At 36.7% G+C, this 16,618-nt stretch overlaps 1 protein-coding gene across 1 annotated transcript in view; it reads right to left on the bottom strand.

Moving 5' to 3' along the window:
• Positions 1-3,881: 3,881 nt before the first annotated feature.
• The window catches only part of LOC124710862 (TBC1 domain family member 19), a 173,422-nt gene continuing 160,685 nt past the window's right edge, over positions 3,882-16,618 (bottom strand). Inside the window, exons 12-13 of the mRNA XM_047240959.1 lie at positions 15,141-15,327; positions 3,882-3,950 (exon numbers count right to left, since the gene is read on the bottom strand). Coding sequence (XP_047096915.1) covers positions 3,882-3,950; positions 15,141-15,327 — 256 coding nt within the window. The remainder of the gene's footprint in view (positions 3,951-15,140; positions 15,328-16,618) is intronic.

The raw sequence follows: 16,618 nt of genomic DNA, 5'->3' as shown, positions 1-16,618 counted from the left end.
GAACTCCTCTATCCACAATCTCTCTACTCCCTTTAGACATTCCACCTTTTTACATAATGCAGCATTAGCAGCAGACTGCAGTTGCCCATGGTTTACACACTATGCGCACTGATCGTCCTCCTCTGGACTGTCCAAACTTGCTACTAACATTCCCTTCATCAGCTTCACCTCTTTGGTGCAAAAATTACCTAGATTCATAGCTTCCTGCCATCTGCCTCCTGTATGAATACAGTACTCATTTTAATGAAACAACTTACTGTCCCCTTCCAGTGGTTAAATTATGCACAACATATGGAGAGCTAAGTCTGTCTTCACTCTCAACTTTCTGGTGGTACCTGGCACAGAATCATACAGATCAACTCTTAATGTATTTGTACAAATTACCAGACTGTCTAATATGATACATGACAGCTTCTCCTAGCCGAAATGTTTCACCAGTAAGTTCCACCATATGTTGCCGAATGTCAATTTTGGCACAATATTGCTGCAAAAAGTCTTGCCCTAGGAGCATGCTGTAACCCTCACTTATCTGAAGCACACACACTGCTTATACTGACTGAACTGCCTCACACACTGCTTAGACTACTTAAACTCAACCATGTCTACTTGAAAAGTTATCTGCACTGGCCCCACAATGCCTTACATCATTATCTCCCACCCACCGCAATCTATATAGAGTGGTGGGTTCCATTGCCTCCAAACCATTAGGTCTCCAATGACTACTGACACATGCAGCTCTGTGACCAACAGCAACTTATACTTTTGGCTCCTTACAAGACAACTATTGGACATTCCACCTCTGCATTTGTACTCACTGCATCTAAGAGTAATGGGAATGTCTTTCTACAGACTTTTGGTCCTGTCTTGTATTTAATGCCTTTTTATTTCCTCCTTGTCCTCCACCTCTACTACCATTATCAAAATTCCACTGCTGATACATATTACCTATATGCCACTGAGGCAGGTGTTAGGTGGTTTGGAGAGAAGGGACCAAACTGAGACTGGTGGCACTGCCTCTGAATATACCCTGCCCATCCACATCTGTAACATCTTAGATTTGTGGAGAACACTCCACGCCCATCATATCCCCATGTCAACATATCAATCTCCCCATAATTCACTTCTAAGTGAATGGAAATCCTGAGGAGCACCTGTGTACAGCCTTCTTGACATATCTGGTGGTAAGCTCTTAGGAAAGCATCAAATGCTTTTATTCTATTGGCAAAATATTCTATGGCTTCTCCATACCTGTTTGTAATGGTACTCAACTGCCCCTGAAAGAACCTTGCACTGTTCTGCATTTTGTACCTCTGCAGCAGCCTCAGATGCTCCAACATCTCCAGATTCCTCAATGCCTCTGTACATCTCACAAAAGTTTTCACTTCCCCCACTAGATGTAATTTTTCTACCCATTATAACGGACTATTGGACCTACCACCCATTCCCGCTGACTTTGACAGGTCCTCCACAAATGTCACCACATTCTCAGGTGACATACCAGAAAGAGGAATGACCAGGTTAGTGGTAGCTGGATCGGTCACATGCTCTGGTGCCTGGAGCAATGCTATTTGCTCATCCATAACAGCATCATTTTACTCCCACAAATTTGTATTATCTTTCAACAACTTTGCTACCTTTTCCATCAACAAATGCACTGAATTTGGCTCTGTAATGCCCCACATATCTGACTCTGCCATTGCAATAACTTTAACACTCATTCACCTGCAATACTTGCAGAAATAATTCACAGATGAACAAATTATACTATATTTCTTATCATTAAGCATCTAGACTCCCTACATTGATCCACATCGTCATGATAATAATGGCATGTAAAAGAAGTTTCAGACACTGACTCAACACAAGGGGCAGAATGCCCAAGCAGATTGCACTGCAAACATCTAAGAGGCACCAAGTACTGTTCCTTGCAGTTACCCCAAATTTCAGACACATCTGCCAGTTTCTCTTCCCTAAGCAAAGTAGTAGTCCTCAATTTACACACCAAAAATTAACACTGGTTATCTCACTCACCACCATGTGTTGACACTGCAGGCTCTAGTCCAGACATCATTCTACATGGATGTGTTGCCTACTGGAGCTGATGCCACCACTTATGACATTAATTATAGCTGATCCTTGGGGTGGAAGGGTGGTTACAAGGTCAGGTTGGCAGGTGGCAGAGGGGTGAGGCGGGGCAGCAGGCCATTGAAGCCCTAACAAAAAATAGCTGTAAAAGTTAATACTTCATTTTCAATTTGTGCATCAGAACCACCTGGGTGCAGGGTAGCGGCCATACTGCCACTCCATGCAAAAGGGCCAGTGGTTGCCAAGATGTCAGCCAGCATCCTGGCCAGATGGCTGCCACACGTGCACGCAGCTTTGCTTGTTTGCCTCGTGCACTGCACTGCTCAGTGCTTGGCACATGACCTGTGGATGAGTTGCACTGCAAACTGCAGTCATCAGCAGCTTGTGGAGATGGATGGGAATTTTGCTGCTGCAGCAAACTTTGTGATGAATGACACTTCCAAGCAGCCACTGCTGTGTAGCGCAGAGACATGCCCACCATGGTGGCAGAAACCAGCTGCTGCATATGGGAAGCAACCTGCTGGCTTCTGGGTCAGAGTCCGGCTGCAGCTGTAGTGGGTCCAGAAGATCTACTGTGCTATGGCACTAAGTCCAGACAGCAGACTTAGTGAAGGAAACTGATACTGTGATGGAGACTCGAACTCATGACTGCTGCTGGCTGCTCCATGTTGTCCCTTTGTCCGATGTAGCCATCATGCCCTGTTAGAACACTCACACCACGAATGCAACTGCTGCAAAAATTACAGTTATTTAGACAAGGTAGCAGTTCATCAGTTATGCCAATGTGCTGCTTCTAGTCATTTACTTGGCAATACCACTGAAACCTGCTGGTGGAGAAATCCGCTTCTCTACACTGCAAGAACTGTGCATTACTGTAGCACTGGCAGGTTTCACCAAGTGAACTTGGCCCATCTCACAATAATTCAACAACTCAGTAGTTATAACTGAAATGACAGCATGTTGCTGCCACCAGCTACCAGCAGCTGATGCAATATTCCCTCACAAATTCTAGCAGCAGTACACTTCTTGTGGTTTCTGTTGAACACTGCTTCTGAGGCCGTATAGTGTGTCCTGAATACTTAAGAATAATTTATGATGCACTCGTATTTCAGGTGGGTTATACTACTGCACATTAAATCACAAAAGCAGATACGTGAGCCGTTGCCTGATAGTGACCATTATTAGGCCCATGACCCATACCATCTCAAGAAGCTGTGCAGATGGTACATTCTCCTCCAACATATGTTTGATCTTTGGTACTACCTCAAAATAAATTAACTGTAGACATTAAAATGAATTGAACTTAGTTGCTACAGTTATAGATTTCTTCCTGTAATAAACCCTATCTACTGTATTTTAAGCCTCAATGGCTTCGTAATTCACTTTATTTCCTCATTACTGCTTACTTGTTCAAAGGCTAGCTTCATCCTATTTTCCTTCCAGACTTCTTTTTTTTGGATATATAATTAATTAGAATTACTTCTATCTACTCTGTAGTCCTTCTTTCTTGTCTTTTGGTTTGAATTTCTATTTCTGATTTCTGCATTTCCAATCTTAGAAGCTCGAATTTACTTTTGAGTGTTTCTAGGAATCTTCATCATAATTTTTTCAACAGATGTCCCTATTTTGTCTGTTTCTGTTGTTTGACAGAACTACAAAACATGACATCACATAAGAATTTATTCATAACAGTTAGCCACTTTCTTCTTGTAGTATAGAAAAATTTAGACGAATCTTAAATATTTTTTCACAGACAGTTGTTATTTCACCAACACTGGGACTGCAAATAACTCAGCTCAATCTCTAAGCAATGCCAACTGTAACAATGGCATTACTTTGAGAGAAGACAGATCTGCAAGAACAGCCTGAAAATAAGAGAAAAATGCTGCTTTAAATTGTATTATAAACTGCAATGTCTTAATAATTTGTGAACATACAATGTATTGTAAAACTACTGATATTCATACCCTATTGTCTTCAAAATATTCTAAGTTTTTATGTATTATGGATGCTTTTCTAGAAATCTTTCTTCATATCTGAATTAAAGACCACTGGATCATAACTGATTTTTGAAATTGTAAAATTTATGGATCACATAATGAGAATACTTGGAAAGAAGCTTTTATATCAATCTATTCTAGTTCTGCACAAAGAAGCTTCAGCTCAGAGAAAAGAGCACCAAATAGATAGATGGAAAAAAAAGAAATACAATTTTTTTTAAAGCTATATGTTTTCAAATTATTTACAAAACAACCATATACCCTTCAAAATACTCTCCATTACAACTAAGACATTTGTTCCACTGGTGCTTCCATAGTCCAGAACTTTTTTTTTTTTTTTACTCATTTTTAGAAATGTCTGATAGCTCCTCCCTTGTTTTTTTCCTTGGTGTCCTTTCATGACCCTTGTCATGTGTGGAAATAAGAAAAAGTTGCACAGGGCCAGATCAGGTGATTAAAGTGTGGGGCAGTGGAACCATACCATTTTTAGGCAAAAACTGTATGACTAAGATGGCTGTGTGTGCAGGTGTGTTGTCTGGGTGGAAGAACCAGTCTCCTGTCTGCCACAAATTGGAACTTATTTGATGAATGCTATTGTGCAATCGTCTTAAAACTTCCAAATTGTATGTCAGTGGTCTGTGAGCTTTAAGATATCGAATTTTTTCAACATTTTTGTCAATTAGGGCAGTTGATGGACGTCCAGAATGAAGTTCATCATCTGTTGACATGTTACTATTTTTAATTGAGCAAACCACTTGTGCACTTGAGTTTTCCCATAGCCTCAACTTGGTAAGCTGTTTTCAACATTAAAACAGTGTTAGCAACATGTTTACTGAATAGAAAACAAAATTTCACAGCTGCATGTTGTTCACTTAAAATTTCCATCACAAAAAACGGCACAAAAACAAAACAGTGCTAGCAAAAACAACCAGTGCAGATTAACACAACAAGGCCAGGACAACAATACAGGTGACACTGATCTGGCAATGACTTGCATTATACATCCTATTGGTAGAAATGCTTACTACACAAGCTCCACCCACTGTGGAATGTTATTCCAGTTTTTTTTTGGGTTCCCCTCATGGCACTGTAATGCATGTTTACTCATTTTTCAAGACATACCACATCTAGTGTTGCTGAAGATCTAAAAATTCTTAAATATAGCAGATGTATTTCTGAGACCGGCTAGGCATATTAATTAAGGAGAACCAAGTGCCTGCCTTGTAAATGACGTGTGATAGAAGATATGCTGTTGTTTTATTTATTGTGAAAAAATATTGGTTTTGTGCTCTAAATGAAGTTTTAAATCTGGCTTTAAGGCAAAGAAGCTCTTGAAAATCGATGACAGTTTTTGCATAAGGAAAATGAAGATGATGTTCACCCTAAGCAAGAAACACAAATATCCTCATGTGGTGTCCTCAATGTACTTCATAAACAGACTGGCTGTAACTGGAATGGTGCTGCCCATCTGGTTGAAATATTCCCCAACATAAAACAAATATGGTGACATTAAAGTGTGCTTAAATAAATTGATGACAGTATTGTCAAAAAACTGGGGCAGCAGATTTATGGAGTCTTTGACGGGAACATGCTTGAATAATGAGACCACATTAAAGCTGGATGTCAGATCTCCTTTTCCAAGATGTGGATGTTTAATTTGGCTTATGAAGTTGGTCATGTTCTTCATATGATGCAAACAGTGACCAACATGCAGAATACAGAGACTAGGTATATGTTCTGGGAGACTGGTAGTCAGCACTCCATTGGTGCTCATGATGGGTCTTAGGGTTGTTTCCATCTAATGAACTTTTGGCAGGCCATAAAATGTATGTAGGTAAGATGCCTAAGGGAGAAATTTTTTAACGATACTCTCTTCCAGCTATGACCACTTGAGAAGCTCTGGTGTCTTTCTCCTTATTATCGTTGTTGAGCCCAGTGGCAATTTTTGGTGTGTCTCTTCCTCCTGCTTCAACTGGAAATCACATCATAATTGGCGTGTTCCTTTTCAATGGCTGCATTGCCCTTGTCAGCTGACAGGAATACAATGAGAGGATTGTTGCAGAGAAACTGAAGATCACTGAGCACAGTTTTTGTCATTTTCAGCACTGGTAGTTTGTATTTATAAGAATGTGGCTTGTTTATTGATGGATTTCTTTTGCAATTTCACAGGGAACCTCACGAACTGATTGTTGCATACTATTTATTTTGTCAACAAAAGGAATGCTCTAGGTGAAGGTGCAAAATTAAGCCCCTTCTTAAGTGCCAAGATGGCACCCACATCGATGTTTACGGCCATCATGTTAATAATGGTACATTCTGCTACTTTACATTCTGCCGCATTTCATTGTTGGAAAGCCAGCTGAATGTTCCTTTTTGCTTTTCTGGGGTTGTCTTCTGTGATGACAACTATTCTGCTCCCGTGGTGAATCTCAAGCTAAAAATGACTGTGTCAGTAGCAGGTGACCAGCAATAATCAATAATCTCACAACCATTTGCATCTAACTGCTCTCTGGTGGCATGATGAAATATTCTCCTAGCTGCATGAGTGATGATGTGGTGGCTGATGGCAGCAGATTATAGAACTATCTTTTCATTGCAGCAGTGCAATAGGAAGGATAAAGATTTTAATAAACTAGCCTTCTTAACAGGCAGTTTCTCCAGATGTTTAATGCTGTGCCACATTACCTCCCTGTACAGATATGTTGATGAATGAATGCACCATTTCATCGATATAAACTGATATAATTTTCTGAAGTTTCCAGCTGCATCAAGTTGGTTTTTGGCTGAGAGCTCTTTGGCCATTTTCAGGTAGTGACTGTGATGTGACTGAGCTGCTGTCCTAATGTATAGATGCACCACCACCCATGATGTCACCTGAATCCAGACCAGCTCTGCATTAGAGAATGTTCTGATTGCAAGTCCATTGCATCTACTTGAACGTCCCAATAGCTAGGTCCCAAGCTGTGCTTTGCTACAGATCACCCTGTTTATTAAGGATGTAGTCTCAAACTTGTATCTCAGTTACTTCTTTGATAACACTATCACAGAAACCATACAACCATTTCATATCAGATGTCTCATTGAACACAGTTTGTGTCCAACTTCCAGAGCATGTTCTGCTGGTGCTGATTCCTCAAGATGCTGTAGGTAGAAATAGCTCTTATGTTTTATACAGGCTCACAATGAAAATATTACCTTATATGCAGCTGCACTGTGGCCCAATGACATCACAGACAGTAACATGGCTATTTGAGGATGGCAGCATCAGCCATAAAAAGAGTCACCATTTGATAATGGTTGAGGAGCAATTGGCAAAAAGCTTTTGAGCATTTAAACACTTGAAATGGATGCAAGCTCAAGAAAATTTTATCAGCATCTATTCCTGTGAAATGTTTATATATGTACTAATTTTGATAAAGTATTAGAGGAAGATTTCAACTTATCAGCTATAGAGTGGGAGACACAAGTGATTAGTGCAGATGGTAGAGAAAAGTGTCCATGCAGTATTGTTCTTAATGTCTTATCTGAAAATTACCTTACTCATGAGGGTAATATCTTAGATCTTGCAGATACAAGCAGGTCTAAACCTTTTCATTCACTTAAATAAGAGCAGGGAGTCAGTGACAAGATTGGTACAGCATCACTGTCTACAAGAATTGATAAGAATGTTGAGAAAGGTAAGAAAATATTTCGGCATAGCAAGCATGTAAGAAACATTTCAGTTTACCTGAGCAATCAACAGTCAACATTCTTCTTTGAGACTGGAAATTTTGAGTACAGATGGACATAATTGAAGAGCATTTGATAAAAATATTTCACGCACGGCAAATTTTGAAGCATTTCTAAGGGATTTTCTAAGTGTTTTCAATGAAATGTTTGCACAAAAAACTTATTTTAATAAAATGACAAAATTAAAATGGATCACTAAAGGTATAAAAATCTCCAGTGCTAAGAAAAGGCAGCTACATAAAGAGCTAAGACATAATAAAAAAATTGAATTTATTGAATGTGTTAAACAATACAAAAGCACATTTAAGAAAGTTGTCAAAGCAGCAAAGCAAATGACAAATAATAAATTAATCTTAAAACATGAGAATAAATCAAAGGCAGTATGGTCAGTTGTAAAAAACGAATTACGTATCAAAGCCTCTAGACATGGAATTAGTACAATTAAGCTTGAAGATGAGATCATTGTAAATCCAGCTCAAATTTCAGAATGCTTCAATGAGCTCTTCATTAATGTAGTGAAACCAGAGGTTAATGTTGCAGATTATGAGAACAATGTATGCACCTTTGGACTAAATCATAATTCTGAATGCTTCACAAAATTCAAAACAGTTTCAACAATAGATGTAGAAAAAATTATATTAAAACTAAAAAACAAAAACTCTGCAGGTTGGGATGGAATACCAGCAAAAGTCCTTAAATTTGTGTGTAAAATAATAGGATACCCATTATCTAAAATAATAAACCAATACTTTGAACAAGGAAGCTTCCCAGAGGTGCTGAAGTATGCAGAAGTAAAACCGTTGCTCAAAAAAGGGTCAAGAGAGGATATGGGGAGTTATCGTCCCATCTCCCTCCTCCCAGTCCTATCAAAAATCTTTGAAAATGCTGCTGCTAATCAGATTCGAAATTTTATGGAGAAATATGATATTATTACGGAAAAGCAATTTGGTTTCCAGCGTGGCAAAAGTACTACTGATGCAATTAACAAGTTTATCGACAAGATCAGTACATCATTAGACAACCATAATAAAGTTGCAGGAATCTTTGACTCTGTAAATCATGCACTGCTCATCTGTAAGCTTGACAAGTATGGGATCAAGGTTAATGTTCTAAATTGGCTTACTTCATACTTATCAAATAGGAAACAAAGAGTGATTGCCTCATCAAATGCAGCAAATTACTATTCAAAATGGAAAACAGTAGCCCAAGGTGTCCCTCAAGGCTCGATTCTAGGACCTATTTTGTTCTTGTTCTATGTTAATGATTTACCGAACAATATAAATGCTCCATCGATTTTATTTGCAGATGACACATCTGTATTAACTGAAAACCAGGAGCCAGAAAACATCCCTCTCTACATAATAAACACAATGAACAAACTAGAAACATGGTTCCAACTCAATGGATTAAGATTGAACATCCCCAAAACCCACATGGTCCAGTTGAGAACAAAACAGTCAAAGCCACAAGAAATTAAAATAACTCATAAAAATCAGGATATAGAAGAAGTAGATTCTGTGAAGTTTTTAGGATTAAACCTAGATAAAAATTTAAATTGGAATAAACATGTTGACTATCTGTTAAACAAATTATGTAGCTTTGCATTTGCTATGCAAATATTAGCTGGTGCAACAGACATGAATACAAGGAAAATTGCATACCACAGCTACTTTCAATCAGTTGTAAGGTATGGTATTATTTTTTGGGGAAATTCAAGCAATATGTTGCACATACTAAAGTTACAGAAAAGAATGATAAGGAACATGTGTACTGCCCATCCAAGGACATCATGTCACCCACTATTTGAAAAACAACAGTTATTAACAGTTCACTCCTTATACATCTATGATATTATCATCTTTCTACATAGCAATTTAGAGTTATTCGAGAAAAACAGTTTCAATCACGCGTATAACATGAGAAACAAAGACAAATTTATGCTTCCCACTCATCTCTTAAACCTATTTGCCCAGTCTCCTCAGTATATGGCAATGAAAATTCATAACAAGCTAAAAGGAAAGAATGTTCTGAGTATGAACCTAGAGACACTGAAAACTAAGCTATATGATATACTTGTGAAACGCTGCTACTACACTGTTCAGGAGTTCATGAAGGATGAACTGAACATTTGAGCAGGATAAATTTACATATAGTCTTGTGTGTAAATGTAGCTGTCTTTCACAAAAGGGAGGAAAGAAAAATAAAAGTCTATATTAATGTTAAAATTCTTTGTACCAATTAGGCCTAAGTAGTGTTATCCATTTTTTCACATGTCTCCTGTACACTAACCATATGATTAGAAATTGTATGGTATGAGACGAATAAAACACTATTCACACTATTCACTAAACATAAAAGAATACTCCACATGTTATGTAAACAAAGTAGTGACTCCCCCCAACCAACAGAATACTATAAAAACTACACATGTATCCTAAGAAGAGTGATAAGAAAAGCAAAAAGGATGTAGAATGATGAGTACATTGACAAATCCAGCAATAAAGTATAAGCAATGTGGAATATCATAAAAAGGGAAAGAGGGGAAATGAAAGCTTCACACACGAACATAGAAATCAAACTCAACAATGAATCTATATCTAATCCCGAAGTTGTAGTGAACTCTTTCAACAATTTCTTTACAAGCATAGCTGAAAAACTGGTCCAAAATAATCCTAACACAAATTACCAACCAGCAAACCAAAAATATCACACATGTGCAGAGTCAATTTTCATTACCAAAGTCACTGAAAATGATGTTGCAAAAGCCCTCAGAGAGTTAAAAAATTCATATTCAGCTGGAATTGATGGTATTCCAGCAGCTGTAATCAAAAATTGTGAACACACAATTGCTGAACCATTAACTCACCTCTGTGACTGTTCTTACCAGGCAGGTATCTTCCCTGAAGCTCTGAAACTTTCTAAAGTAATTCCTTTCTTCAAAAAAGGTGATAATAAAGATATGAATAACTACAGGCCTATCTCAATCTCTTCCTGCTTTTCTAAAGTTTTTGAAAAAATAATGTCCAAAAAAATGATGGACTTCATTGAAAAAAAAAGATTTACTAAGTTTAGCTCAACATGGGTTCAGAAGCAACAAATCTACTGAAATTGCAGTATATGATTGCATAAATACGGTTTTAGAACTGTTAGATAGAAAACAACCCATAACAGGCATATTTATGGATCTGTCAAAGGCTTTTCACACTGTTGAAACACAAAATATTACTGGAAAAATTAGAACACTACGGTATCAGAGGAATTGCAAACAACTGGATTGCTACATTCCTAACCAAGCGGATGCAGAGAGTCAGCACAAAATATACTAATAGACAAAACAACTCAATAACCGAAATACTATCAAGTAATAAAACTGTCAAGCAAGGTGTTCCACAGGTCTCAGTATTGGGACCCCTACTTTTCCTCCTGTATATTAATGACTTGAGCCTGAATGTTGATGCACACAAAACAATAATATTTGCTGATGACACAACTGTACTCCTCAAAGGGGAAATTACAGAGGCTGCGCAAAAAGCTGTGAACTTGGCTACTGATCAACTCAGCAACTGGGCAAAAATCAACAGATTAACTATCAACACCAAAAAGACAGCTTCCATGAACTTTCACACAACACAAAATGCAAATTCCTCTCAGTCATTTGTCACTATAAATAACCAGTCAATAGATACCAACACTGTTTTCAAATTCCTAGGTCTGTGGGTTCAAGATAACCTGAAATGGAATACACATACAGGAAAGGTAAATGCCAGGATTTGTACTGGCTGTTATGCATTGAGTGTACTGAAAACATGTGCTAGCCTGAAAACATTAACCAGTGCATACTACGCTTACATACAAGCCCACCTAAAATATGGTGTAATATTCTGGGGAAATTCTCCAACTGCTTTGAGCACATTCATAATCCAGAAGAGAGCAATGAGGATTATTACTGGGAGCAAACCCAGAGACTCCTGCAAACCCATCTTCAGAAAGTTGGAAATCCTTACACTGCCCTGCCTCTATACTTGAGACTCTAAAAATTTTCAGAAAACACATAGTGCCAACTGTCCCCAGAGTCGTAAAAAATAATGAAACACATGAACACAACACCAGGAAAAACGCAAACCTGCATGTTATACGTACAAACACTCAACTGTGTAAAAAGGGAGTTTTCCACATGGGCCTCCAACTGTTCTACAATCTTCCCACTAGTATTAAGTCCATCGAAGACAACATAAAATTTAGCAAAGCCGTGAAGTCATATTTGTTGTGTCACTGTTTTTACTCTGTAAATGAATACTTAGAACAGTAATCTTGCTGTTTGTGTTAAACTGAAAACATTGAGCAATATAATACATTAGGATACTATAGGCCTACGTTAATATATGTTAACAATGTTAAATGATATTTTCCGACATCTGCAACACACTGTGTACCATCAGATCACATGGAACAATAAATAAATAAACACTACACTATTCACTATTCATATGCTTTAGACAGAATATATCTATCAGTCAGACTTGCAAGGATAGCAAAGAGCCATTGTGGTTTAAATGTCACATTGCAAAGTTGTTCAAAAGTAAAGAAAACTTGACCACATTTTTAAAAACAGTTAAAGACTAGTTCATTAACAAAAATAAAACAAAACAAAAATGAGTGCAAGGAGAGCAATGCATGAAGCACTAAACAAATTTGGAAGTAAAACTTGATTTGACAAAACATTCTAAGAAGTTTGTACTATGGTTCCTCCTTTCAGTCATCCCATGAACCTCTAAATTCATATTGAGATAAGTGACAATGTGACAGAACATCAACTAAAACTGCTCAACTGAGGAAAGGTGGCAGAATCGGATGGGATACCTATATGATTATATATGGAGTATGAGAAGGGACTTACTCCTCTTTTAGCAGCAGTCTATCATAGGTTGCTGGAGAAATGAAGTGTTCCAAATGATTAAAAAATTACTGGTCATCCCCAGTTTCATGAATTGTCATCAAACAGGTGCACAAAATTATAGGCTTATATTGCTTAAATCAATCCATTTTAGAATTCTGTTTTATGCCTATGTATTAAAATTTCCTTGAGACCAACTACCTCTTCTGTAAGTATAAACATGGATTCTGCAAACAATGATACTGTGAAACTAAAATCATTCTGTTTGTCCTTGATACCCAGCAAGCAGCAAATATTGACACCCAGATTGATGTCATGGTCCTTAACTTTCATAATAAGTAGATACAGTTTTGTGCTGCCATCTAATGAACAAAATATAAGTGTATGGAATATCAGACCAGCTTTGTGACTGAATTCAAAAATTCTTTGTGAATATAACATAAAATGTTGTTCTTAATGGATCTTAACATATAAAAGTAGATTCAGGCATATCTCAAAAGCGTGTTAGGTCTCTACTGTTCACAATATTTGTACATGTGAATAACATCAAAAGCTCCAAGATATTGTTTGCAGAAAGTACTGTTGTATTCTGAGAAATCACACGGTTAGAAAATGCTACAAAATGTTGGAAGGCTAGTAGAGGATTTATGCTTGGTGGGATGACTGAGTGTTGGCTCTCAACATAAACAAATGTAACATATTATGCCAAAAATAAGTGGAAAGTCCCATTATTGTTAGATTATACAATTGCTGAATATTTACTGAAAAAAGTCGCATCTATTAAATGCATGGATTTATATATACAAGGTTTTAAAATGGAATGACTACACAAAAATAACTGTAGGAAAGGTAGATAAGATACAGAGAGTCATTAGAATAATTGACAGAAAATGTAGCTTAAAAATGATAGTCTGACACATACTTGACTACTCATGTTTAGTTTGGGATTCTTGCCAGGTAATACCAACAATGGAAATAAAGAAGACCTATACAAAAGAAACATGTTTAATATGTAATGGAAGCATCAAGAAAATGCTGATTTAATTCCACTTGTTTGCTTAATTAGTACCGAAGCATAAATATAATCCATTGGCAGATGCTAGAAGTGAGGTATTGTGAAGGTTGGTGTGATTCAGTGCTAAAATTCTGAGAGCTCTTGTTCCCAGAAGAGTCAACCAACATATTGATTCCTCATACATACATCTTGCAAAAAGACGAGAAAGGTAAAATCAGAAATGTACGAGATCTTCTAGAGGATCTCATGCTCGATTAGAGACAGGAACATTAAGGGAGGAAGCGACAATGGTACACTCACTGTACGGTGCGTTGTGGATTGTAAGATGTTCCTGATTATTTTGCATTAGTTTTTAATGCACACATTTCAGTGGGCAGTCTCAGCAGAGTTTTGAGATACAGTAAAATAGTGCATATGGAAATGCAACCTTGTTGGAACTAGTCACAAATTGGCAGAAAAAAGTTCAGAGTCTCTTCTAGATGGGAAAAGAATATTGTTGAAAGAAGCACAAAAACATGGGTAACTACATTTTGCTTTTACTTAACCTTCCAACAGTCTCATTTCTTCCTCATGTAAACTATACTTATGGGTTAGCTTAACAGAAGCTAACACAAAGTAGAACAAAAATCATAAATTTGTATTAAAATGTTAAATATATAGCTAATGCATAAAATGTTTCTATCTTTCTGTTTTGCAAACTTTTTAACTAACACATCACAATAATTTAAAAGGAACTCCATCTCTAACAAAAATGGTTAAGCTGGAGTTTTCCTGGGTTCCTGGAGTCAAGACCATGGCACACATCTATTGTGCCTGCTGTTACAACCACTGCTGCCAGTACTGTATGACAAGGAAGTTCACTGAAGAACTAAAAACTATGTATTTGTATCGTTATGCACAAAACCAGTAGCTGTTAACAGAATTTTATCCTGATACCTCTCATGATACATGTAATATTACATCCCAATACAAAATGTAGCAAGAATAGAAGACATAAAAAGTACAATTTATTTAAAATTAAAATTAATGTTTAACTAATTTTCCTGCATTTCTTGATTAATAGTTAAGGGACCAGGGTGAGTAAGTATAACTTGATGTTAAGATTATAACTTTAAATATGTAGATCTATTAACAAAAATCTAAGATCAGTTGATCTTTGACTCATAGAATTGTAAGAGTGAGTATATTTAGATGCTTTACTAACCTCGTGTTTACATCATACAAACAATGAGAGATACAATTTTCTGAAAATTGTGATTTTGGTATATGCTTCATACAAAAACAGTGCATAATATATGCCCATTTGTACATTGTAAAAGTGTAGTCATGAAAGTACATGCTATAAAGCTTCTCAGCTGTAATGAAACAAAATTGTATTACCTTAAAATATACCTGAAGAGTCAAATAAGAGTCTTACCTCTACATTAGCCAGGGTTTCAACTTGTAACAGATTATCCTTTCGAAAACTTAAAATAGCAACAGCCAGTAATGGCAGAACTTCAAGAGAATCATAAGCAAGTACCAGATCCCACAGGTACAGAAGCTGTTCTGGAGGTAGGTAGCCTGAGAATCCACGCATTAACCACTTGAAGACAACACGAGCTCTGTGTATAGATGATGTATTAAGGCATAGGTAAATATAGTTAACATAAAGATTAATATCTCAATAACATATACTGTACTTTAGAAAGCAATTCAAAATTTTTAGAAGAAAAATTAATGACTTTCACAGAGAACGTCTTTCCAAATGATACAGGTCAGTACTTCACAGCATATTGCCAATAACATCAGATAAGAAACTAGCTTTGATTAATTACTAATCACAGTGTGGTCATAAGATATACATTAGTGTCAAAAATGTATAATAAATAGATTGGTAGAAATTAAAAAAAAAAAAAAAAAAAAAAAAAACAGGAAAAAGAAAGGTAGAGGATCATCAAGCTGACACTGAAGTGCAGTGGCAACAAGAACACAATTTCAGGCCAGGTCAGTACAGGGTTATCAACACAAAATCAGACAGGGGTAATGCAAGAGTAGGTTTAATTTCTGTAATAAAAGGCAATGTCCTGACTGAGTGATTGACTCATCATTGCCCAGCCCAAACTGCTAAGGATATAAGCTTGAAATTTGGAAAAGTTGTGGACATTAGAGTGTAAATGTTGTTTAAGAGGAGATTTTTTGAAATCAGAACCCTAAGGGGATGAAAGTTTTTATGGAAATGTTTCACATATTTTAGAAGTTACATGTATGATATTTGCTTTGGGGTTCTCTGCTAGAAATAAAAGATACACATGTCACCGTTTTGGGAAATTCGACCCCTAAGTGGGTGAAACAGTTTATGGAAATATTTCATTAAAAAAACATTTTTAAAGCTAAATCTTTGAAAATTGGTGTTGGCTTTTTGGTTAGAGATGCAAAAATATATGTTTCACTGTTTTTGGAAATTAAACCCCTAAGTGTGTGAAACAGGGTCATGTACACTGATTCACTAATTCATCCTCATGCAGCCCAAACTGCTAAGGATAGAAACCTGAAGTTTGGAGAGGATGTAGACCTTATACTGTAGACATCGTTTAAGAAAGAATTGGCCAAAATTCCACTCCTAAGGGGGTGACATAGGGGATTAAAGGCTTTTTGAAAGTATGTCACTATTAAGGGAATCTTGAAGTTAGAACTACAAAACTGGTATTTGGTTTCTCAGTCAGAAAATAAAAAAATACATGTTTGAGTATTCTTGGAAATTCAGCCTCTAAGGAGGTGAAATTATGAGTGAAATTTTTTGAAAGTAATAAAGGGTTTTTTTAAGGCTACCTTTATGATAATTGATATTTCACTTATTGGTTAGAAATTTAAAAAAACGTTTTAGGGTCTTTGGAAATAGACTGCTAACGGAGA

The sequence above is a fragment of the Schistocerca piceifrons genome, chromosome 1 (genome assembly GCF_021461385.2).
Source record: "Schistocerca piceifrons isolate TAMUIC-IGC-003096 chromosome 1, iqSchPice1.1, whole genome shotgun sequence".
Taxonomy (NCBI): Eukaryota; Metazoa; Arthropoda; class Insecta; order Orthoptera; family Acrididae; genus Schistocerca; species Schistocerca piceifrons.
This window is presented reverse-complemented; position numbering and strand designations above follow the sequence as displayed.